Source organism: Microtus oregoni, unplaced genomic scaffold (assembly GCF_018167655.1).
Source record: "Microtus oregoni isolate MIOR12 unplaced genomic scaffold, Mior012 000005F_ref0000423, whole genome shotgun sequence".
NCBI lineage: Eukaryota > Metazoa > Chordata > Mammalia > Rodentia > Cricetidae > Microtus > Microtus oregoni.
The window spans coordinates 9,634,023-9,659,639 of NW_024543064.1; the positions used below are offsets into that span (position 1 = coordinate 9,634,023).

The 25,617-nt window shown below is 42.2% G+C and overlaps 2 protein-coding genes across 2 annotated transcripts in view; both read left to right on the forward strand.

Annotated features, from left to right (window-relative positions):
* The first annotated feature begins 214 nt into the window (after window positions 1-214).
* On the forward strand, window positions 215-2,733 carry LOC121448457 (oogenesin-1-like). Its single transcript, XM_041652497.1, has 3 exons — window positions 215-501; window positions 947-1,525; window positions 2,094-2,733. Exons 1-3 carry the CDS (start codon window positions 215-217, stop codon window positions 2,731-2,733), a joined length of 1,506 nt encoding a protein of 501 aa, XP_041508431.1.
* A 16,231-nt stretch (window positions 2,734-18,964) lies between these two features.
* Window positions 18,965-25,617, forward strand: part of LOC121447992 (vomeronasal type-2 receptor 116-like) — a 28,318-nt gene continuing 21,665 nt past the window's right edge. Inside the window, exons 1-3 of the mRNA XM_041651489.1 lie at window positions 18,965-19,161; window positions 22,019-22,325; window positions 22,604-23,401. Coding sequence (XP_041507423.1) covers window positions 18,965-19,161; window positions 22,019-22,325; window positions 22,604-23,401 — 1,302 coding nt within the window. The remainder of the gene's footprint in view (window positions 19,162-22,018; window positions 22,326-22,603; window positions 23,402-25,617) is intronic.

Here is a 25,617-nt window from a genome sequence, read left to right on the forward strand (position 1 = left end):
CTTTGGAGAGACTGCACACCACAGAGTGGTGAATCGTAGCTTTAACTCCAGCAGAAGGTGATCAAAATTGGTCAACGGAGATCTCAACAATCCCTCAGCACTGACTGCCCTGACAGCTCCCTGTGTGTGCAGAAGGACGTCCTAAGTTTACAATCATTAATGGTCTCTTTCTTTGCCTGCTTCCCCAGGATCATTATTCCTGAAACCAATCACAATGAGAGATCTAGCCCCACCAACACTTCAGCAGCTAGCATTCGAGACCCTACTGAAGAAGGAGGCCTTGGCCATTTCTGGTCTGGCAGACTGGCCCTGGATCCTGTTCCCAGCAGCATTTGAGAGGGCCTTCAGGAACAATCAGACCAACATCCTGCGGGCCATGGTGCCTGCCTGGCCATTCACATGCCTTCCTGTAGGAGTCCTGATGAAGACCCCACACCTGGAGACTTTGAAAACTCTGCTTGGTGGATCGGATGTGCTGATTACAGAGGAGCCTTGCCCTCGGTAAGCAAGATTCAGCTTGGTTGGAGGAGGCTCTGTGTGTACAAAGCAAGACCATGTGGGGCCAAGGACTATTTGGTCAAAGAGGGTTGAGAATTCTAATAGCATCAGCTTAGAGGATTCTCGAGGCTTTGGCCTGGTCTCAGCCATCTTGGCAATAATAATGTGGAGAAGACGAGAACAGCCACTGAGGATCCCTCAAGGGTGTCTGTCACTCAAAGTTCCGGGTGGAATGAGGCTGGGATTAAGGGGACTGGGAGGACGTGGGACAGGGCTGAGGATGCCTCCCTGGTAAAGTTCTCTTTATACTGAGCATGAGGTCCTGGCCTTGATTCTATGCATAGGAGAAAGCAAACTTTTGGAAGGGAGAGCTGTTGTGAGATGTGGATAAGAAGAAGACTGTAATATGTATGGTATTTGCTGAGATTGCTACCTGTTTCTCCCACAGCCGCGGGAAAATCAGAGTGCTGGATTTGACAAATAGGGATTCCTGTGTCAATCGGAGTCAATCCTGTGAAAGGGAAATCTTTTATCAGTTCACGAGAGAGAAGACAGTGGAGACGTGTCCTTACTCGCGAGTAAAGAAATATTTAAATGTCATAACTGACTTAAAAATCACGAAGAGTGGGTGCAATGAATGTACCACATACTTGTGGCGATGGGCCCAGCAGAGACAAAATTCTGTTCATTTGTGCTGTCCAAAGATTGATATTTTGACATCAGGATACTTTCCCACTGCCATAGACTTTTTAAAGTCTGCAGATCTCCACTGTGTAAGGGAGCTGCAGTTGAGATATATATCGATAAAAGCCATGGGTCCTTTTGGACCGTACCTGAGACAGATGAGAAACCTTCACACACTCCATTTGCTGTACATTCAGAAGGATTCAAGCATCAGTGGATCTGAAGAGCTGGAAGAGGAGTGCATGAACAAATTGGTATCACAATTACCCAAATTCCACTGTCTCCAGCATCTCTATATCAACTATTCTCCTGCTCTAGTTGGCAGCCTGGCTGATTGTCTCAGGTAAGGAAGGATAAAGAGAGCTTCTCCAGACAAATAACCCACCTTTGGCTTATAGGTTAGGAGGTCCTTGAACGTCAGGCTATGCACTATCAACCTTGTACACCCAAGGAGATGAGCTCTGTGCTAAGACACCTGTGACCAGCCCCAAGGGTGCCGATAATTGCTCATTAGAGAAAGGTTGATGGGTGCATAGAAAGGGACTGAGTTAGTGGGAAATGGGTGACACTTGCATTGAAGTTGTGGGACCAGGACATGGCAGTGTTGAGGAAAGGACGTCAGGGGACCCTACAGGGAAACCGCTATGGCGTCACTGAAGCTCGCTTGGGGGTAGGTAGTCCTTACAGTCTCCATATTCAATCCTCCTGATAGGAAAATCGCTGGTTTTTCTCCTGTGGCCTGAGCCTGGCCCATGCTAGATTTCTGTGATTTTTGTGAGCTGACCACAAAAGGGAGAGTCATGGGCGTTGACCTCCTTCAGAATGGATGCGGGAGAAGTACCATCTGCTACATTGTCAGTTCTAACCATCCTCTTCAACTCCATCTGACAGAAATCTCATTCTCTCTCTAGGTGCCTGAAGAAACCCTTGGAGACCCTGTCCATCACTCTCTGTTACATCATACAGAGAGACTTGGATTACCTGTCCCAATGCCTGAACCTTTTTGCACTTAAACATCTCGACCTATCTTACACAATGTTGGACAGGAGTATTAAGCCACTTGGCTATCTCCTTGAGAGAGTAAAAGACACCTTGCAAACCCTTGACCTGGCCGGATGTCGGCTGAAGGATTCTCAATTTAGTGCTTTGATGCCTGCCCTGAGTCAATGCTCCCAGCTTTTCATGATCAATTTGTATATGAATGAACTGTCTCTACCCGTGCTGAAGCAAGTGCTTCACCACACAGCCAAGCTGAACAAGCTAACCGAAGAGACATACCCTGTCCCTCTGGAGTGCTATGATGGATGCCGTGTGCTTGTACGCAGATTTGATGAACTTGGTCCTGAGCTTCTGGATATACTGAGGTCTGAAAGACAGCTCAAGGCAGTCTGTTTTAACGCAGCCGTTTGCCGTAAATGTTGTGTGCGCTATGCCTATGACCTGAAGGGCAGCCATTGCTGGGGAAATCCTGCTGCGGCACATTGCCCTGTGATGCCGAGGGAATACTCTTATGAGCTATGGTTGAAATCCTTTGGATTATTGAACCGTTAGACTGCTCCCCACAGGGACCCACCCCTACCATGAGTAGCAGTGCCCTTCTGTCCACTGCACCAAATAAATGTGCTGTGATTCTGGTTTGCTGGTGTCAGCTTCACAGCACACAGTCCACTCATTCCCAGAATTCTCTGTTTCTGTTTTTTTCTTTCTTCATCCTACTCACCTGTAAGTCTCAAAGCTGTATGGGCCATGAAATTCTTTGGGACCCAGGGCACATGACCTCAGACCCTTCAGTCTAGTCGTCTGAGTTCTAAGATTGCTAACCATTACCAGGAGGCCCGGCTTGTAAGCCTCATAGCAGTGGGGCCTTATTCTTCAAAGCTCCTACCCTGTGGTTGTGGCTGGTGACCTTCACATAAAAACATCTTTTAGAGGGGCTGAGTAGATGGCTCGGTGGTTAAGAGCACTGACTGCTCTTTGAGAGGACCTGAGTTCAATTCCTAGCAGCCACATGATAGCTCAATCCTCTGATCGGGTCTCCTCTTCTTGTGTGACAGGCAGAACCCTGCATCATAATAATATATATATAATAGTAATCATAATCCTTAAAAAATATTCATTACTTGGGCATGTTTCATTTTCTTGGTCTCTAAGAAGTGCACTTTAGCCCTGCAACTGTATTTTCTGTATTTTGGTGTTGCTGTCCCTGAAGCTACCCTATTCCCTTTGTGTAATTTGGTGCCACATTTTTCTTAATCAGGCTTATTGTTGTTAGAAAATGATGAATAGAATCCTCCACTCATTCATCACAGTTATTATGGGCTTATTTCCCTAAACCATGACTGAAGGAATGTTCAAGGGTACTACATTCCCACGTTATATTGGGTATCAAGTGATAACCAAGAGGGACAATGTCCTTGTATTTGACCCTTGCTAGAATTTCAAGTTGACATTATGTACAATACACCAACATTCAGAGACCTAATCTCACAGTGGGATGGGCACAGTGGAACCCCAAGATATGTATTTCTTCATACACCCAGAAGGGTTTGTATACTGGCTAGGAAGAGCACTTTCTTTAGCATATCCCCTGGTAGAGAGATGTCAAATGCCATCCAATAGGAGTCTTACATCAATCCATCTGCTCAGATCTGAAGCCACTCTCAGTTGTTGCAGCCTTTTAGGTTCTCGACAGCGTCACACCCTGTTTCCTGCCTGTATGCATGGCAGACAGTAATATGTCCCTGTAAAAGATGCATCTCCACCCATTTCACTTTCTTTCTCCCTCTCCTGTTTCTGCAGATGTTGTCCCCAGAGATTGGTCCCTTCCCTGCCCTCTCCCCTTCTGTCAGTAAACTTCTCAGTTAAACTCTTTCTGCATAACCCCTTTGTCTGTCCCTCACTTGCCTTGGGCTCTCACCTGCCACCAAGGCAAACACTTGTAAAATAAAAAAGTAAATCCTAACACATACATACACAAACACAAATAACCTACATGAACTAGAACAACCACACACACACACACACACACACACACACACACACACACACACACAAATAACCTACATGAACTATAACAACCTCATTTAACAATTGAACTGTTGAATTTCACTATGGCATTCTCACACATACACATAATTTACTTTGTTCTTATTCGTTGACTTCCCCCATTCTCCTCTCTCTGTTTCTTTCTTGTCCTCCTACAATGCTGAAAGGTTCATTATTCACGCCCCTATTGGTTTTGCACTTACACATATAAAAAGTCCCAATCAAGAAGACTCCCTCTACCCAACAGCCAACCTGCATACCTACACTCACTGGAATTCAACCTAAATTCATATTTTACATCTTCAAGCATGTGCTGAGCTGAATATATCTAAGTATCTAAAACACCTTCCAGTACTGGAGAAGACAAGGCTACATAACAAGAACTTACCTGCACCTCCCCCCTTTTCCTTTCGTATATCCCCACAAACAGACCAAGCCACACAATTGTCACTCACATGCACAGGACCTAGGCCGGTCCTCTGCCTGCTCATTAGCGGTCCATCGAAAGTCCATGACCTCCGACAGGCTCAGGTTACTTGTCTCTGTGGGTTTTCCCATCATGATCTTGCCCTCTGCCCCCTGCTCATATAATATCCTAACCTCTCTTCAACTGGTCTCCCAGAGCTCGGCCCAGTGGTTGGCTGTGGATCTCTGCATCTACTTCCATTGGGTACTGGATGAAGGTTCTATGATAACAATTAGGGTAGTCACCAATCTGATTACAGGGGAAGGCCAGTTCAGGCACCCTCTCCAGAATTTCTAGGAGACTTGTGGATCCTTGGGAATTTCCTTAGCACCAGGATTCTCCCTATTCCATAACAGTCTCTTCTATCAAAATATCTCTCTCCTTACTCTGCCCCTCCATCCTGCCCCCATCTCAGCCATTTAATCCCTCATGTTTCAATCCCCTCGTTCTCTCTCTTTTCTCTCCCCCCGTTTCCCAGGATATCTCATCTATTTCCTCTTCCCAGGGAGATACATGTGTCCCAATTATGATCCTCCTTGCTATGTAACTTCTCTGGAGCTGAGGATTGTAGTGTGGTCATCCTTTGTTTTACATCTACTGTCCACTTAGGATTCAGCACATGCCATTTCTGTCTTTCTGAGTCTGGGTTACCTCACTCAGGATAATTTTTTTTTAGTTCCATTCATTTGCCTGCAAATTTCATGATATAAATGTTTTTCTGCTGAATAATACACCATTGTGTAGATATATCACATTTTTTTATCCATTCTTCAATAGAGTGTCATCTAGGTTGTTTTCAGGTCCTGGCTATTACAAATAATGCTGCTATGAATACAGTTGAGCAAGTGACCTGTGGTATGGTTGAACATCCTTTGGGGTATATGCCCAAGAGTGGAATTGCTTGGTCTTGAGGTAGATTGATTTCCAGTTTTCAGAGAAACTGCCATACTGATTTGCAAAGTGCCTGTACAAGTTTGCACTACTACCAGCAGTGGAGGATTGTCTCTCTTACCCCTCATCCTCTCCAACATAGGCTGTCATTAACATGCTTTATCTTAGCCAGTCTGACAAGTATAAGATGATATCTCAGAGTCGTTTTGATCTTCATTTCTCTGGTAGCTAAGGATGTTGAACAGTTCTTTAAATGTATCTTGGCCATTTGAGATTCTTCTGTTGAGAATTGTCTATTTAAATATGTACCCCAATTTTTATGAGATTATTTTGTGTCTTGATGCCTAGTTTCTTGAGTTTCCAGATTTTTATTCCATACTTTTGAATCTGTTGAGATTTGCTTTGTAACCAAGTACGTGGTCTGTTTTAGAGAAGGTCCCATCAGGTGCTGAGAAGAAGGTATATACTTTTGTGTTCAGTTGAAATGTTCTGTAGAAATCTGTTATGTCCATTTGATTCCTCACATTGTTAGTTCCCTTATTTCTCCATTAATTTTCTGTTTGGCAGACCTGTCCACTGGTAAAAATGAAGTCTCCCACTATTAATGTATGAGATTTGTATTAGATTCAAGATTTCTTTTACAAATGTGAGTGCCCTTGTATTGGGGGCATAGATGAAGAATTGAGCCTTCATCTTGAAGGATTTTCTTTTTGATGAATATGAAATGTCCCTTTAATATTTTTTATTAATTTTAGTTTGAAGTTTAATTTGTAAAATATTAGGATAGCTACACCTGCTTACTTCTTAGGTCCATTTGATTAGAAAATCTTTTCCCAACCATTTATTTTGTGGTAATTCTGTTTTAAAGTTGAGGTGTGTTTCTTATTAGCAGTAGAAGGATGTATACACTTTTCTTTTTTATTTTGTTTCAAGACAGGGTTTCTCCTTAGCTTTTTGGTTCCTGTCCTGGAGCTAGCTCTTGTAGACCAGGCTGGCCTCGAACTCACAGAGATCCACTTGCTTCTGCCTCCGAGTACTGGGATTAAAGGTGTGCGCCACCACTGCCTGGCTCTCTTCTTTTTTAAAAGATTTATTCATTTATATTTTATATAGTGTTCTGCCTCTATATCTGCCTACATGGCAGAAGAGGGGTCCAGATTTTATTACGGATGATTGTGAGATACCATATGGTTTTTGGGAATTAATCTCAGGAACTCTGGAATATCATCCAGTGCTCTTAACCACTGAGCCATCTCTCTAGCTCCAAATACTGTTATATTATACATTTTGCTAGCCTGTGTCTTTCTATAGGCAAATCAAGTCCATTGATATTAAGAGATATTAAAGTCCAGTGATTGTTAATTCCTGTTTTGTTTGGGTTTTGGTCGTGGTGGTGGTGATAGCGTGTGTGTGTCCCTACTCTGGTTTCTGCTGATGTGAGATCATCTAATGCCTGTGTTTTTTTTGGAACAGTTAACTTCCTTGGGTTGGAGTTTTTCTACTAGTACTTTCTGTTTAAATCTGGTTTTGTAAGGAAATATCTTGTTTTCTCCATCTGTGGTGAGTGAAAGTTTTACTGGTTAAAGGAGTGTGGGCTGACATCTGTGATCTCTTAGTGTCCGCAAAACTTCTGTTCGAGACCTTCTAGGTTTTGAGGGTCCCCATTGTGAAGTCAGGTATGATTCCATTAAGTCTGTCTTTGCTTACTTGGCATTTTCCTTTACAGCTCTCAGTATTCTTTTTTTATGGAAAGAATACAACTTTTTAAAAAATATTTATTTATTATGTACACAATATTCTGTCTGCATGTTTGCCTGCAGGCCAGAAGAGGGCACCAGACCTCATTACAGATGGTTGTGAGCCGCCATGTGGTGGCTGGGAATTGAACTCAGGACCTTTGGAAAAGCAGGCAATGCTCTTAACCGCTGAGCCATCTCTCCAGCCCTCAGTATTCTTTTATTCCACATGTTTAGTGTTTTTATTATTTTGTGGCAATGGGATTTCCTTTTTGGTGCAGTCTATTCGGTGTTCTGTAAACTTCTAGAACATTTATAGGTGTGTCCTTCTTTAGGTTGGGAAAGTTTTCCTCTATAATTTTGTTGGATATATCTTCTGTGCCCTTGAGCTGGGATTCTTCTCATTCTTCTATTCCTATTATTCTTTGTTTGGTATTTTCATGGTGTCCCCTACATCTCCTGGATGTTTTGTGTTAGGAATTTTTTTGGACTTAACATTTTCTTTGACCAATGAATTTATTTCTGCTATCATATCTTCAATGCTTGAGATTATTTCTTCCATCTCTTGCATTCTGTTGTTGTTTCTGCCATCTATAGTTCCTGTTCGCTTACCCAGATTTTCCTTTTCCAGAATTCCCTTGGTTTGTATTTCCTTTATTACTTCTACTTCAGTTTTCACGTCTTAAGCTGTCTCTTTTACCAGTTTGATTGCTTTTGTCTGGGCTTTCTTTAAAGGATTTAGAGATTTCTTGTGATTTTTATTTTTCCCAGATTTCTTTAATGGAATTCTTCATTTTTAAAGGGCTTCTATAGTCTTCATAAAGTTTTTTAAGATTATTGTCCTGTGTTCAACTCCATCAGAATGTGCAGGTCTTGCTGTAGAACCCCTGGCTTCTGCTGGTGCCATACGATCATTTCTGTTGTTGAGTGTGTTCTTGCTCTGGTGTTTATGCATGTGGTTTTGGGATGATTATAGTTATGGCTGTTGATTCTCATGTTGCCTTTTTGGATGGATGCTTTGTTCCTTTATTATATGTTTTCTTTATTGACTTCTGACCTGAATTGCCAGGGGTTCTGGTGATTGGCAAGTCTTCATGTCCAGTACGGTTTTCTCAGCTGAGCTTTGTGAGGGTTTGGATGCCGGGATCTTGCGTATCATCCTGTTTTTCTGCCTGCTGTGAGTTGTACCTTTGCCTGTGGAGTCTGTTCTTCCAAATGTTGTGGGTTGCGCCTGTGCCTATGTAGTCTGATGGAGTCGCAGGGAGGGCTGGTTATAGGGAGGATGATGCGGTAGGTAGGATTGGGTAGTGGAGAGGGTCTTGAGGAAACTGAATCCAGTGGGTCCAGCAGCCTGAAGGCAGGTCTCTCACCTGCGGATTGGCTTTTGGGGATTGCACGAGGGCAGTGGAGTTCCACCTGAGTTGGGAACAAGACCAAGCTGCTTTGTTCCTTCTGAGACAGGAGTGGGAGGGGCAGGGATATTTTTCTGGGTCTTGAGGTCTAGAGGTTGGGGCAGTTCAGCTGGAAGGCCAGTCACACATCTGTTCTTCCAACTGGTTTATAAGGCTGTGCCTTTGCTGTGACAACTTTCATAAAGGAAAATATTTAATTGGAGTGGCTCATTTACAATTCAGAGGTTCAGTGCATTGTCTCCATGGTGGAACATGGTGCTGTACAGGCAGACATAATGCTAGAGAGGTAGTTGAGGGTCCTACATCTTACATGCAATAGGAAGTGGTCTATGACAATGGGAGGAGCTTGAGCATAGGCAACCTCAAAGCCCCACTCAGCAGTGATACAATTCCTCCAGGAAGGCCACACCACCTCTAACAAGGCCTCTCCTCCTAATATTTCCACTCCCTTTGGGGGCCATTTTCTTTCTAGGCACCACAGTTTCCCTATTTCTTCCGTTTCTCTAGCACACATCCAGTGCTTGCTTCAGTGCCACAAACACGTCTGTAATAAAGATGACCAAAAGAAATGACACCTGCAGCTGGGCAGTGGTGGCGCACACCTTTAATCTCAGGACTCGGAGGCAGAGGCAGGTGGACCTCTGTGAGTTCGAGGCCAGCCTGGTCTACAAGAGCTAGTTCCAGGACAGGCTCCAAAGCTACAGAGAAAACCTGTCTCGAAAAAACAAACAAACAAAAAGAAATGACACCTGCCTCAACCTTCATGACATTTTCCTTTGTAGTCAAATGTCTACCGTACCCCTTTGTCTTTTTCCTAGGCCTATAAGAACGGACCAGCGATGTGTTGCCAATGACACTGTTTCTAGCCTAACTTGTGCATTACCCCGTCTTCTTCTCATGTCAGGAAGAGACAAGGGAAAGATCCCCTTGCATAGATATGACCCTGACAGGGTTTTATACCCTGTTGGGATTATTCCACAGGTCTATCTCTGTGAGAAACAGGATCCAACACTACGGCTGCAAACCAGAAAATGACAAGAGATGATCCACCCTTTACTAGTAGGGCTTCCCATCTCCCTTGGGCCTCCAGGGACCGCGACAGCTGCTGTCACCCAGACACAACGCATGTCTGGAGACTTTAGAAATGACCTCAATCAGGCAATGCATCCACAACTGACAGCCTTGAATCCTTCTAGCAACCGATGAGTTCTTTTGTTGGAGTCATGTTCCAAAACAGAAGAGTAGCAGACTCAATAACTGCTGGACATGGGGGAGCTTGCATAGTATTGGGAGAAGAAACCTGCTTTTATATAAATGAATCAAACGTTGTTGAAAACAATGTTTAAACCCTCAAAAAAAAACTTCATAAAAACTTTCTTTCAAAATTTTAACCCATTGTACATTTAAGTTAGCTCAATGGTATTTTGTTTTCCTGGCTCCTGCCACTTATTAACCCCCTAGTTGTGGTATGTTTTATTCTGATACTTGCTACCTGCCTGATACAATTTCTCCAATGAAAGATTACCACCATTACTAGAATTACTACCTACCAAGTCATGGTCCAGGATCAGACCTTGGACCCCTCTGATACAGGTTATAAGACTCTCAAAGCCTAGGATCACACCTCTCCATCAGAAAATAAGACAGGAAGATGTTGAAGAAGCCTGCATTTAAGATTTTAGTTCATTATGTCCACAGACATCTCTAGACTTGGCCCAAAATGAAGAACTCCTTTTCTCAGTAGGACTCCCCCTCCCTGCCTAACCTTATTTGGCATATGTCTCTAACAGGACAGCATATGTTCTCAGGGCCTGGACTGGCAGGAAGACATCCATGCCACCACCTGATGTCATTTCTTTCTGGCTGTTAGAAGCCTCCCTAGGCCAGCTTGTGTACTAAAGCCTAGGCTGGTGAGAAGACATCAACAGCCCATCTGGTGCTGAAAACATCCATGGGCACACCTGAGGCCATTTCCCTTCGGTGGACAGAAGCCACCAACAGGCCAGCAGGAGTTCTTAAGCTTTAGATATGTGGGAAGGTATCCATAAGTCACCTGCATTCTAGCTCACATCACAGCAAGCCACCCACAGGCTGGAACTGTATTAATTAAATCACCACATGGCACATAAGCTTTAGCTTCTTCGTGGCTAACTCTTACATATTAATTTAACTTATTCCTATTAATCTGTGTATCTCCACAAGGCTGTGGTTTACCAGGTAAAGTTCTGGCATCTCCAGTGGTGCTACAAGGCTGCTCTCTGACTCCACCTCCTTTCTCCCAGCATTCAGTTAAGTTTTCCCCACCTAGCTCTACTGTACTCTATCAGGCCAAGCCAGTTTTCTTTATTACTCAGTCGTATTCACAGCATATGGAGAAGAATCGCACATTACCTCCTCTTTTCTGTTTAAATAAAAAGGAAGTTTTTAACATTAACATAGTAAAATTACATATAACAAAACAGATATCAAGCAAAATTACAATTACATTGTTCATATCTACTTTATGTTTAATCATAACTAAGGAAAACTATAATTAAAACTATATGTTCTTGAACTCCATCAAAGACTCCAGAAGGATATAATATTACCTATGTAAACAGGAAGTTCATTGTAAGCAACTTCTACAACTCTAGAATTGACAGAGCCATTTCACTGCCTGGACAGTCACCCAAAGTTCTGTAACATTGGAGCATCCATCTTCAGCCTACAGGCCTATAATGTCCAGAATACTTTTCCATGAAGCAGAAAATTTCCAAGACAATTCCAGCTATATTGGCAGTTTGTCGGTCACTGTCTTCTGTGTCCTGCAGAATGGACACCAGATGAAGATGGACACTAAAACAAAATCTCACATCAGCTCAGAATTGAGTATAATAAAGGGTTATTTAGTAAGGGGCAGACTCACAGATTACAGTCCTCTGTACAAACAGGGAACAGGAACCAAATCCAGCAGCCAGAAGAGAGGGAACAGGTGCTTTACATTGGCATTTATACTCTAAGAGGCCATGCCCAAGTGGGCAGGTAACTTGGGACTTTCTACAGCAGACTGGGATTTCAGGGTCTGGGCTGGCACTAAGACATCCACGGGTCTGCCTGATCTCATTCAGCTCAGGTGGCTGGAAGCCTGCAACATGCCTGCATGAATCCTCAAGGGCTGCACTGACACAAAGACATCCACAGACTACCTGACACCATCTTGGTCAGATAGGTGCTAGCTACATATTGGCCAGCCTGGGTCCTCAAGGCCTGAGCAGCCTGGAAGATATCCAAAGGCATGCCTGATGCCATTCATTTCATGGGGTTGGAAGTCACCCACAGAGTAGCATGAGTTCTCAAGTCCTGGACTAGTAGGAAGGCATCCATGGCCCACCTGAAGCTATTTGACTCAACCTAGTGATAGGCACCCACTAGTCAGCTAGTTTCCCCAAACCCAAGACTGACTGGAAAACATACGTGGGTCTTTGCTCCCATTCTCCTCATGACGGTGATAGCAAATCACAGGTCAGGCTGGGTCCTCAAGATCAGGGAAAGCAGGAAGACACCCACAGCCCACTTGATTTTATTCATCTAAGGTGGGTGCTAACCATCTGTTGGCCAGCTAGAGACCTCAGGTCCCTGGTATATGAGAAGACATCCACAGGCCCGCTCAGAAGTTTCCATTCATGTGGGTTAAAGTCACTGAAAGGTCAGTTTAGGTCTTTACAGCCTGGGATGATGAGAAAAACATTCTCCAGCCACCTGAAGCCATTCTGCTAAGGGGGTGGAAGCCACTCAGAGTGCAGCTGGCTTCCTCAAGGCCAAGGCTAGCAGGAAGATATCCATGAACCCCCTTTGGACCATTCCACTCAATCCTAAACTGTCATGAACACAAACACTGGCCTGCCTGATGCCATTCAGATCACACGATTTGGAAGATACCACTAGGAGAGGCTGGGTCCTCACGGCATGGACTGATGGAAAGACATCTTTTACTCACCTGATGCCATTTAGCTAAGGTTGGTGCTAGCTACCCACAGGCCATCCTGGGACCTCAATACCCATGCTGGTATGAGGACATCCATTGGACTACCTGATCCCCTTCAGTTCAAGTGAGTGGAAGCGTGCAACGTGCCCACATGGGTCCTTGAGACCTGGATTGGCAGGAAGACATTCACAACACATCTGATGCCATTTGACTTAGGCAGCTGTCAATCACCCACTTGCCAGCCTTGGTCCTCGAGACCTTGACTGGCAGAAAGACATTCATGTGCCCACCTTATGTCATTCCCCTCAGATGGTGGCTAGCCAATAAGAGGCCATGCCAGGTCCACAAGACCTTGGCAAGCATATAGACATCTATAGGCCTTCGTGATGCCATTTGGCTCAGGCAGTTTTTAGCCACATGAAGGCCAGCCAGGGGCATCAAAACCTGTGTTTGCAAGAAGACAACTACTGCCTGCCTGATATCATTACTATCATATGGGTGGATGCCGCCCCCAAGCCAGCATTGGTCCTCAAGTCTGGTGCTGCAGGGATGATATCTCTAGTCCAGACTGATCCTATTTGACTCAGGTAGGTGGAATCCATCCACACAGGAGCTTGGTGGGCCTGGCTGATGTCATTCAGCCTGTACAGTTGGAAGGCAACAATAAGTCAGCCTGGTTTTATCTATTTATTTATTTTGTTTTTTCAAGACAGGGTTTCTCTGTAGCTTTCAAACCTGCTCTGGAACTAGCTCTTATAAACCAGGCTGGCCTCGAACTCAGAGATCTGCCTGCCTCTGCCTCCCAAGTGCTGGGATTAAAGGTGTGTGCCACCACTGCCTGACCTGGGTACTAATTTTATTTATTTATTTTTATTTTTTCCGACTTTGTTTTTTTAAATTTATTTATTTATTTATTAAAGATTTCCGCCTCCTCCCCGCCACCGCCTCCCATTTCCCTCCCCTTCCCCCGATCAAGTCCCCTCCCTCATCAGCTTGAAGAGCAATCAGGGTTCCCTGACCTGTGGGAAGTCCAAGGACCACCCACCTCCATCCAGGTCTAGTAAGGTGAGCATCCAAACTGCCTAGGGTCCCCCAAAGCCAGTATGTGCAGTAGGATCAAAAACCCATTGCCATTGTTCTTGAGTTCTCAGTAGTCCTCATTGTCCGCTATGTTCAGCAAGTCCGGATTTATCCCATGCTTTTTCAGACCCAGGCCAGCTGGCCTTAGTGGCTGGCTACTAATTTTAGAAATAGGCTTCATCTAGCTTCCTGTGCATGATTTTGGGCTGATTCTGAAGCAGATAACTGGGAATTAAGCTTGTGTACCCCAGATGTATTTAGCAAATTATGGTCCTTTAATGTCTCTCTGATCTATTGCATATGATATTTAAAATGTTTGAGTTTTCTGCAGTGAGTGACCCATGACCATTCCTGGCAATGACCTTTGAAGTCTCTAAGAAGATGAAGGGGCCCCACAATGATGATTCCACCTGGATTGTGGCAATGACAATAAGCTGCCAAACATCACCCAAAGATCACTTTAGATGACAAACTGCTCGTGACAACTTCAAAATGGTTAGCAAAGAAGGTTCAACCTCCTAGACTGCTCCAGTCAGGACTTAAGATACGCCCTCCTCCCCATCACACTGAGACTAGACTACAGCTAGTTCTCCCAGGGCTTGACCATTATCTTGATTTTCTCAGTACCCTGAAGATTCCATCACCCCCAGACAATAGCAAGTAATTTTAGGAAGAGGATGCCCACGCTCCCAAGAGGTGCAGCGAGTAGTCTTTTGGTGGATTATGTATGTTAGTGATTGCTTAGCAGGGCTGGTTATAAGTTCTTATTTGTCATGGGCAAGAAAGAAACTAAGAAAAGGGGATTAAATTCACGGAACTCATTCTGAAAAGAAAACAGAGGTATATAGGGAGAATCGTAGAAAAGGGTAGATTATTAAATCTGCCGTTAAACTAAAAAAGCAACTATTAGTATTAAATGTTTTACATTGGTATGGTTTTTTGTTTATGGATACAAATTTAGGTTTATTTCGTCATACTCTATTATGCTTCTACTCTTGTCTAAGGTATTTTTGTATATTGACACAAATTATAGTTTATTTTTATTATACTGTATATATGTTTCTACTCATGTTTAAGGTATTATACCTATGCAGCTCATTTAATAACGTGATGTAAATTTCTAGTCCTTGAAAGTTATTAGTAAAACTATTTTGGATAATTAAAATACACAGGTTAGTAGTTAGTCATGTAGCAGACAAATGTGTGGCCTTGTTAGCTTTGTTTCTTAAGATCAGACTGAGATATATTTTAAATGGTTGGTATACAAACACTTCAGAGACTTACAAAATATGGCATTTAAGATGTTTAAGTCACACGAGACATTTCATAAAAGCGAGACAGGTCTACTCATGGCAGCACCAAATTATTTCAAAAAAGGATAATGGGCATTGAAGATATTCCATATGGAGTTTGCTTTAATTGTCAACTGCTGACAGTATGCTGTCCAGATTGGACAAGCAAGACTCAAAAGATAAAAAAAAAACTAAGCATTTTCGTAAACAGGGACTAATTATAGTCCAGTTGGCCTAGAACTCACTATGCAGACCAGGCTGGCAGCAAACTTGTATTGATGCCCCTGCCTCTGCCTTCAGTGTTGAGATCACAGTTGCATTCACCCAGCATTCTTCATTCATATCTCGATGTGTTGAATTATGCCCCTTACATCTTCAGGGATGGCTTTTCTAACGTTGGCATCATGTTAAACCTTGCTCATCTTATACACAGAACTCTGACAGTCCCTCCTGAGGGAAACTCACAGTTCTGCAGCTTGATCTTCACACTCTCATTTCTTTCCTTCCAAATCAGATGTCCAATTCCATCAAACATGAGAAAGCTAAAGCTCAATCATGATAAAGTGGGTGGGATTCCAAAATGTTACTGGTTCCTGCTTCTGGATTTGACATGGGGAGCAGTGAAGGTCACTAAAAGTTGCCAGGGACCCCAGCTGAGAGCTGGGGTCTTTGGGGCCAAGAGGCACTGCCATGATCTGCTGGGAGTTGGCTACTGTCTGACGCATCTGGATCGGGGGAGAGACCTTCTGCCTCTCACACTCAATTTTACTCAAATTCAGCTTCATGTTCAACCCAGAGATATTCGCTTAGCCTTTTGGTGCCTGACATTGTTTTGGCGGTATTTTGAGGAAAGGCCTAATGAAACCCACTATGAGCCTCAAACTCAATGGGCTCTCATGGCTGGCCTTGAACTCCTGATCCCCTTGGCACTGCCTCTGAAGTGCTGGGAACACAGGCCTTATTATATTGCCTTATGACTTTCTTTCCAGTCAAAGCTTAAAAGCTGAATAGCGACTGCGCTCTGTGATAAACATTGACAATCATGGCATGATTTGAGGTCAAAAGATACATGATGGAATCCCATCTTGATACATAAATCTGTCTCAAGAGAAACACAGGACTTGAAGTCATAAAGTGACTTGACAATAGATATCTACAGTGTGAAAAATACAAGCTTCCTGGGCTGGGCCTGGTTTTTCACTTTGGAGAATGCCTGCCTAGGAGGCATGTCGGATTCTCAACACAGCATAAAACTGGATGTGGGAGCCCAGGTTTCATGCACCTGGATCTGCTAAGTCTCCTCCCAGCTACAGGAAAGCCTGTCAAAGACAAGCAAATGCTTTCTGCACAGTATTTCACATGCCAGCTTTTGTTTTTCTTATTTATGAAGCAATTCTAATGGGTGGTTGGTCACTAGATTTTTGGTTTGTAGGTGACCGGTATCTCATAAAGATCCCCAAGACCCTGTTACCTGAGTACTAGGATTAAAGCAAAGAACCCCGGAGTACTGTTCAAGTATATTTATTTTTTGGACACAGGGCCTTTTTTGTAGCACACTCAACCCTCAGTGTTAAGACTATGGCAGCACGATGCCCCACCCAACTTCTACATTTTGTTTGTTGGTTTTCTGAGTCAGGGTCTCTCTGTGTAGCTTTGGAGCCTATCCTGGAACTCACTCTGTAGACCAGGCTGGCCTTGAACTCACAGCTATCTGCCTGCCTCTGCCTTTTCGATGTACTCTTTAGTTCTGTTTTCCTACTATTCAAGGCAGGGTCTCTAGGGTTCTACAAAACTGTGTCCCTGATCTATGCTCACCCACTGAACAGTGGTGAAAGTGGTCCCTGCTTCTCATGCTTTTCTTCCCCTAAAGGGGCCAATTCTGGTACAGGAGTCCTTCTGACAATAAAGCTGAAAGAGCCTCTTGTTAGGGTCTCCATTGCAGAGACCATTTTCCAGGTGCAGTGAGTTAGGCTCACCAGGCTCCTAAAGTGGCTAATGAGAAGTTTCTCTATTATTGGTTTTCTTAGTGCTGGGGATTGAACCTATCAGTATAGACTATCACCTTAAAACTAGACTGCCTCTCTAGTGTGTTCATTTTTACGATTATTTTTATTTTAAATTGATTTTCACAGGGACTCACTATGTAGCCCTGGTTAGCCTGGAACTCAAAGAGATTGACCTGCCTCTGACACCCCAGTGTTAGCCTTAAAGGTATGTACCACTATTCCTTGCTTCTAGCCTTTCTATTTTTTCTTTTGTTGTTGTTGTTTTGGTTTGGGGGGATTTTGTGGGGGAAGGGTGAGACAGAGTTTCTCTGTGTAACAGCCCTAGCTGTCCTGGAACTAACTCTGTAGACCAGACTGGCCTCAAACTCACAGAGATCTGCCTGCCTCTGCCTCCCCATTGCTGGGATTAAAGGCGTGTGCCTCTACTGCCCAGTCCATGTTTATGTTGAAATATACATTGAGATCTGAGGAGAACACTGGTTCTGTTTGCCTCGTCTCAAAGACGAAATTAGTCATGTCATCATCCACAGCAAAACACTCGCCCCAGGTTTGTCTTACTTTCTCTGTAGTTCATTTCCTCTAAAAGATGCTTTCCAGCATGCACTCAGCAGAGCACTCCCACACTGACACTACAGGGTTCCTGTGCAAACTAAATAGAATACTAGGAAAATGGTAAAAGAATTTACACATAAACACAGCATCACTTCACAGTTTCTCTTTGCTTCAAAGATAATAAACAAGACTTCTTTATAGGCTCTATGGGATTATAAAATGAGAAAAATAATGTAGGAAATCAGAGATAAACCAGAAGAAATGGGTCGAAACACAGTATTGATCTACTTGAACGGACCAGGGAGGGAGATCATGTTTAGAAATCTAACACTCGGCTTCTCATTAATAATGATTGTCTGGGAGGTGGAGCGACAGGTCTTGTGTAGAATTAGTAATGAGGCACAGAGATCTGGTTTTCTCTCTGAGTCTTTTGAATACTTAAAATCAGCATTCAACATGGAAATGAACTGTGGTTCTATGATGAGCTGGGTGGTGTTGGAGCAGTAGGATTCAGAAAATTTCTGGGTTAGGCCTGAATAATGGATTTCAAGACAATGTAAGCATAGTCTTTGGTTAGATTTTTTTTTTTGGTTTTTCGAGACAGGGTTTCTCTGTGGCTTTGGAGCCTGTCCTGGAACTAGCTCTGTAGACCAGGCTGGTCTCGAACTCACAGAGATCCGCCTGCCTCTGCCTCCCGAGTGCTGGGATTAAAGGTGTTCGCAACCACCGCCCGGCTGGTTAGATATTTTGAACCTGTCTCTTGTACAGAATAGGCCCCACTGTGTGTGCTGTGTGGTGCTCAATTGCTCTAAACAATTGCTTTTCCCTGACATGGACTCGGTGAAACAATTCCCAGGGCAGAGCCATGAATTCTGACTTTGTGAGTCCTACTGAACCAATGATGCATGTCTCACTGTGGATCATCCAACAAAATCCACTGACATCATTTCTAAAGGTGTTAACATAAACAAGTTGATATTGTAACCACGGGAACAAATTTTCTCAAACTGGCATCTTCCCAGGGGCATAATTTCCACAAAAATGAGTGAGTGATGTCATGAAACTAGCATAACTGTCCTTGTATCTTTTTATAAACCAAATTTCATCACATGTTTTTTGGAAATCAGATGCAGAGCCTCAGGGAAGAGAGTGCCAAAGTTTTCTCAATGGATAAGAAAACAACTGCACTCACACAAAAAGAAAGGATTCATGAATGCATAAGTAGCTTCTCATATGGCCACAGAAATAAAAGCAGGTCATGATAACCAGGTGCCGACTGGATGTGCTGATCTGCATGGAAGTTCATAATTCAACTGCCCAGGCTTAGAGCAGACAAACATGCTTACTTTGGTTTTGTTCTTCTTGCTCCAGAACATTTTACCTCAGGAGCCCAGTTTCATTCATCCCAGGTGCTTCTGGAGAATGAAGCAGAATGAAGAGTATGATGGCAACTTATTGACATATTATACCTTCATTATTGACCCGATAAATAGAACAGATGCTGTGGAGTATTTGGAAGGACATTTGCATGAAAAGTAAGTGCCTTTGTATTTTCTATGTAAATGTCATCATGGAAATTCCAAGGGGCCAAAAGGACGAACATCTGAACAACGCCTTGAATCTGCTGCCTTCTTCTCCCAACCTGCACCCAAATAAAAAAACACCACATTCTTTTAGAGACTACATGTTATTTTTCTACGTTTAAGTTTCCAGAGAATGTTCTATTTTTCTCCCAGACACTCTCCAAATTACCAGACTGGGTGCTGTGTGAAGAAGGACTCTGTACCTTTTCCATCACATATAGCCTGACTCTTTGCAGGTTCCACAGTACAGTAGCAGGTGATGCCTCATCAAAAGAAAGCCCATTCTGTTTCAATGAATGTCATCCTAAGTGGGTAGAGGTAATGGCCACATACTCACCTGATGGACATTCATCAATGTGTAAGTCCTATGTTCAATGCTAGGACAACTACCATTTGTGGTACTGCTAGCTGTGTCGAGCTTTCACATAGATTTTCAGTTACTCTCTCAGATATTCTGCATGTGGTCAAACTAAAACTTTTAAAATGCATCAAGACAAGAAGTAGGAAACCAGTCCACTCTGAACTTCCTTAGAGCCTATTTCTCCATAGTTCACATAGAAACATGCACAACCATTGGCCTTTAATTTCAAAGTCCATTTCTTCACTCAAACATTAGCGTAAAGAAGGAATGTATAGAATGTAAATGCTAGGTTTGCATTCTTTGAAAAGCGAAGCTGACACTAATAGTGGTGACTGCTCACTCATGCTGTCACTTGCTTTAGTGACAGCTGTGGCATTTGATAGTTGTTACTACCTGATAACAGGGATAGAGGAGGTACCTACCAGGTTCACCTCTGTCCTTATATAAGAGGCATGTGTCTTTCCCTTTCATGTCTAAGTTGTTTATTCTCTAACCCTCATATCACATTGACCTCTCTTGTTTTTCTGTAAGTCACTTTATTAATTATTTCTGCCCATTTTAACAACTTTTGAAATATACATATTTCAATTTTATCAATTGTTCAGATCTGGTTTCAAACACAGAACTTTAATCCACTACGTCACTTTATTGTTTCAAATCATAGATGTTTCTTAATACTTAGTTTACAGGACTTAGTGTTTGAGTTTCACAAGTTCTAATCTCAGATTCCTGTTGCAAGTTATCCAGATTTTCAGTGTTATATTTTCTGTGTGGTAATAAAGAATATTCTAAATTTATTATTTTATGAAAATATAGATAAATACCTATTTTCATACATACAATCACTAAAATGCTACAATTTCTAAGTGGTAAAGTGATTGTATTTAACTTGAATTAATTATTCAAAATGATAATGCATGTTTGATATTTAATGGTTAGATTATATACAATGAGTTAGGAAGAAACAACAACTATTCTTCCCATATACAGAAACACAAATTGGTATCAATCTCTTCCAACTGACTACTTACCCATTGTTATTACATGAAACTCCATAAATAATTTCCATACACTTTACAACTAAGGTCTTCTATTTTGGAAACATGTAATGCTGGCATATATAAATCCCAGTAGGATGCTATTGTTATTGTAATTGGATGGTGTAGGAGGGTCTTCTGTCTATGTGTTACTTTCATTGGTTGAATAAAAAGACTGCCTTGGCCTTTTGATAGGGCAGAAAATTAGGTGGGCAGAGTAGGCAGAACAGAATGTTGGGAAGAAGGCAGTGTGGAAGACGCCATGCGTTTTCTCTCCGAGAAGAACGCTGGCTATACTCATACTGGTAAGCCATAGTCAAGTGGCGATACAGATTATTAGAAATGGGTTGAATCAACATGTAAGAGCTAGCCAGTAAGAGGTTAAATTAATGGGCCAGGCAATTTTTAAATGAATACAATTTCCGTGTAATTATTTCTGGTAAAGCTAGTGGGGAGCTGAGTGGTTGGAAGCGACCTGCTGCTCCTTTTATAACAATTGGAAAGATATCTGGAAAGATATTTCCTAGAAGAATATTTATGTTGGTCAGATACAACCAGACTGAGTATATGGCATAGTGGTGTAAACATAAAATAGGTGAACAATATTGGGAAAGAAGTACATGCCCTTAATTTCTTCACTCAGTATCTGGAGCAGGTATAGCCCAATGCCTTTGAGGCGAGTCTAGTCTACAACAAAACATCATTCGAAACCATGGAATCCATTCATTATTTATGGCCTAAATGTGCATTAATACTGTCCATATACTCAGATGCATACAGACATATATATTTACAAAATACATCTCTGGTATTTGAATACATTTAAAAATATATCTTAAAAAAGATTTTATTTCTGAAAAAGATAAACAAGAAACAAAAAGATGAAGATGGGTAGGATGGAATATGTTAAGTATATCGCCCACTGATTATAACTAATTGTAAGCAGAAGAGCCAAATATTGTTCATACTACTTTACACTCATCTGACATTTTGACTGCCTTAGCCAATTCAGTTAATTTCACAGAAAATACAGTAAATTCAATGGTTCACACATCATGTGCATCTTTCTTGTTCAATAATTTAAATATTAAATCATGACCAGGTTTACTCTTTGGTCAAAGTCTGTGGTCTTATCTTTACCTTTTGAGCACGCACTCAAAAAACAGAGATGGACAAGGTTTTCTGTGAAAGATGACGATGGCACATTTTCTTTACTGGAGATGCATTCTCATGAAATTTTAAAGTTTTTCAAGCTTCCAGTTTCTTATGTCATCTGAACATCACAACACAGAAGATTCATTTCAAACATTGGGGGTGGTTGGGAATATCGTTCAGTACAGATAGTCCTTGTATTCATTGCACATGATTTTCTGTAGGTCTTTGTCCCATTAAACACTGTATCGTTTTACAGAACACCAAAGGAAAATTATCAGTTTGTATTGGCTTTAATTTTTTCCGTGGATGAAGTCAACAGGGACCCTGATCTTTTACCAAATATGTCTTTACAATTTGAAATTTTGTCAAGGTGGTGTAAGACTATACAACAGTATCGCAGTTGCCTTCAATATTATCATACTCACCATATTCAAGATACTGATTATATGTATCCTAATTATCACTGTAAGAAATTGAAGACCTGTATAGTTATGATTACAGGACCAAACTCGGTAGTATCTTCTATGGATGGGAAAGTCATGGACAGCTTCTTTCCTCAGCAGGTAAGCTTTTGTGTGGTGTGAGTTTGCAAGAAATCCTGTCTCCCTTGTTGCCATTCTCAGGTGCTAAGAAAAATGTGAGAAGGAGAGGCCTACACTTATTTCAAACTGTTTAGTCCTTGGGTACTATTCAGACACTTTAGGGGACTTCTGTATTTACAGTTTATAATTTAGATGAGGGAAGATGTAACAGAAAGAGGGTGTTTTAGAACTCTTTGCCGAAAAGTGTGTTTAACAAGTCTTTAGCAGTGCATGCTACCTCATGCTGCTCTGTTTCCTAGTTCCTTCAGCTTACCTACGGACCCTTCCATCCTACCCTGAGTGATCATGTACAATTTCCTTTTCTGTATCAAATGGCCCCTGAGGACACATCTCTACCTCTGGCCATGGTCTCCCTCATACTTCACTTCAGCTGGAACTGGATTGGGCTGACCATCTCAGACAATGATCAGGGTATCCAATTTTTCTCATATTTGAGAAAAGAGATGGAAAAAAATATACTCTGCTTTGCCTTTGTGAACATGATTCCGCTCAACATTCATTTGTACATGTCAAGAGCTGAAGTGTATTATAACCAAATCTTGACGTCATCCTCAAATGTTGTTATCATTTATGGTGAAACAGATAGTACTCTATCTGTCAGCTTTAGAATATGGACATCTCAAGGTTTACAGAGAATCTGGGTCACCACCTCGCAGTTTGATGTCACTACAAGTAAGAGTGACTCCTTGCCTGAATTGTTCCATGGGACTCTAGCATTTGCACACCACCATGCTGAGATTTCTGGTTTTAAAAATTTTATCCAGACAGTGAACCCTCTCAAATACTCAGATGAATACCTGGCAGGGCTGGAGTGGATGAACTTTTACTGTGGGATCTCGGCTTCTATGTGTAAGACACTGAGGAACTGCTCATCCAACAGCTCACTGGAATGGCTGATTGCACAGACATTCGACATGGCTTTTAGTGATGACAGCTATGACATATACAATGCTGTGTATACTATGGCCCATGTCTACCATGAGATGTTACTTCAGCCAATGGGCAATCAGGAAGTACACTTGCCTAACTGCCTGAAGGTGATATTTCTATTTGATAGTATTCATTGTTTTCTATATCAGTCTTTATTACAGTCTCAGCTGTCCCATTCTAGTGGGTTAGGATATATTTCTCCATTTGGAAAGATTTTTGAACATTTTTTCCTCTTGAGGAAGTAAATTTAGAGGTTTGGAAAATCTCAAATGCAAACGTTGTGGGGTGTGAGACACAATTTCTCAATGAAAATCAATGATTCTGTTATAGAGCACCTGACTATCTTCACCTCTGTTGTAATACCGGAAGCATAGGAATCTTCTTCATTAATCCTGTCCATGATAAAAAGATGAGCTTTTGTTCCTTAATTGTCAGATATGTTGTAATTAGTGTAGGGCATCATTTGCACAGGTGTTCTAAACTGATTCTGTCCCAACTCGGGGCTCTGGAAAACTCAAGTGTATGTGAATGGATGCTTCTTATAGTGGATGGGTGGATGATTGTAGGTTTCTCTGTTCTTTCTGGGTATGTTGATTGGATGTTAAATATGTGTTTATATCTATCTGCATATCAGCCTGTCTTTATAAGTGAGAATAAATTGGTTTTGTGTTTCTCTATGGGTGGGTTTCTGTGTGTCTCTCTCTGTTGTTTGAGGTCCTTCCACTCCTCCAGCCAATACCCGCTGAGATACCAGCCCATTGGGGCATGGTTTCTCTCTTTAAAAAAGCGGCCACGTCCCTCCTTTCTCTCTCTTACTTCCTGCTCCGCTTCCGGTGACTAGACTCCCTTCCTGATTGCGCAGAGGGCTGTTGTCTGGGATGGTGTTCTGTAAGTTTTTTCCCCTTTAAATAAATAACCATTCTATTAATCATAATTCCAAACTGGTGTGGGATTGTTTGTGACTTACGCCTTCACCTTCATCTGGCACCCAACGTTTGGTTTTAGGACCCCTCCTTCCCCTTCTCAGCTGCCTGCCGCCAGCTCAGCTTGGTGTGAGCCCTCCCTCCCTCAGCCGTGGCCTGTGCCTTGCGGCCTGTGCCTTGTGTGTGGAGCCAGCAGTTTAACATAAATTATCAAGCAGTATCTTTTCTTGCTGCAGTTCTTTATCTTTTCCCTTTAGACACCTCAGATTGACTTCAAGTCCCCACGTACCCTATCGTTTGCCTCTCCACGTGGATTTAAACTCCACAGGCCCGTGTAGTTTGCTCTTTTCTGAGTCGTTGTTAAATCTCCCTTGCAAGCGCAGCGCTTGAGTGGCGCGAACCAGAGCACAAGCAGTTGCCAAAAGCTGCAACCCCTCGGGGCGACTCTGTCATGTGGAGGCATAAGCGGCTTCCAGGTTGCTCTTCTCTACCCCTCGATTCTGGGTTTCTGGTTCCGTCTATGGAATTGATTTAATTACATTTACTTTGTTAAGAAACTCGCATTTTCTAGTTTTTAACATCAACTAAGGCAGACACTGAAACAGGACCCCGTTTTCGTCGTGACTCGGCAACAGCGCCACCTGCTGGATAATAGGTAATATGGCAGTTTTTGTTTCTAATGCAAATTTTACTGCTTTGTTTACTAATACAACGGATTACATCATACAAGGTTTATATGATTATGGGGATAACATAATTTGCTTGTTACTAGGTTTCAGTTTTCTTTTGCATATTCTATCATTAAGGAAGAATATGGCACTCTTAAGAATGATAGAATCTTTACAGACTAATAATGAACAGAAGAATATGGCACTCCTAAGAACGATAGAATCTTTACAAACTAATAATGAACAACTAATTGACAGGATTAAAATTATTGAAAATCAGAGGTTATCTGAACAAGTGGATACTATAATAGACAAAATTGCCTCCATATCCAAGGGTACTAGAAAGTTACCTGAAAGGATTCAGGCTGTTGAATTTGATGTTCAGACATTATCACAAAGTTTTGATAAGGTAACAGACAGAATGTACCTCCAAGATGGGAATCTACATGATATACAAGAAAAGTTTAAGGAGGACATGTCATCTTTGAAGGAAAAAATTAAAGCTTTGGAATCACAGGTGCAGAATGGGGACCAAAAAATTGATACCTCAGTGAAATCACTAGTAACATATACAGGTCAGGAGATTCAGGATATAAGAGAGACAATGATAAAAAGATTTTAAAAGATTGAAGAAATTGTTGGAGCTGGTGAACAGAGTAAGGAGGCACAAGGACAGGATACAATGCCGCCACCAGCTATTAGAACTGGCTTATCCAGGGTCTTAGCGACATA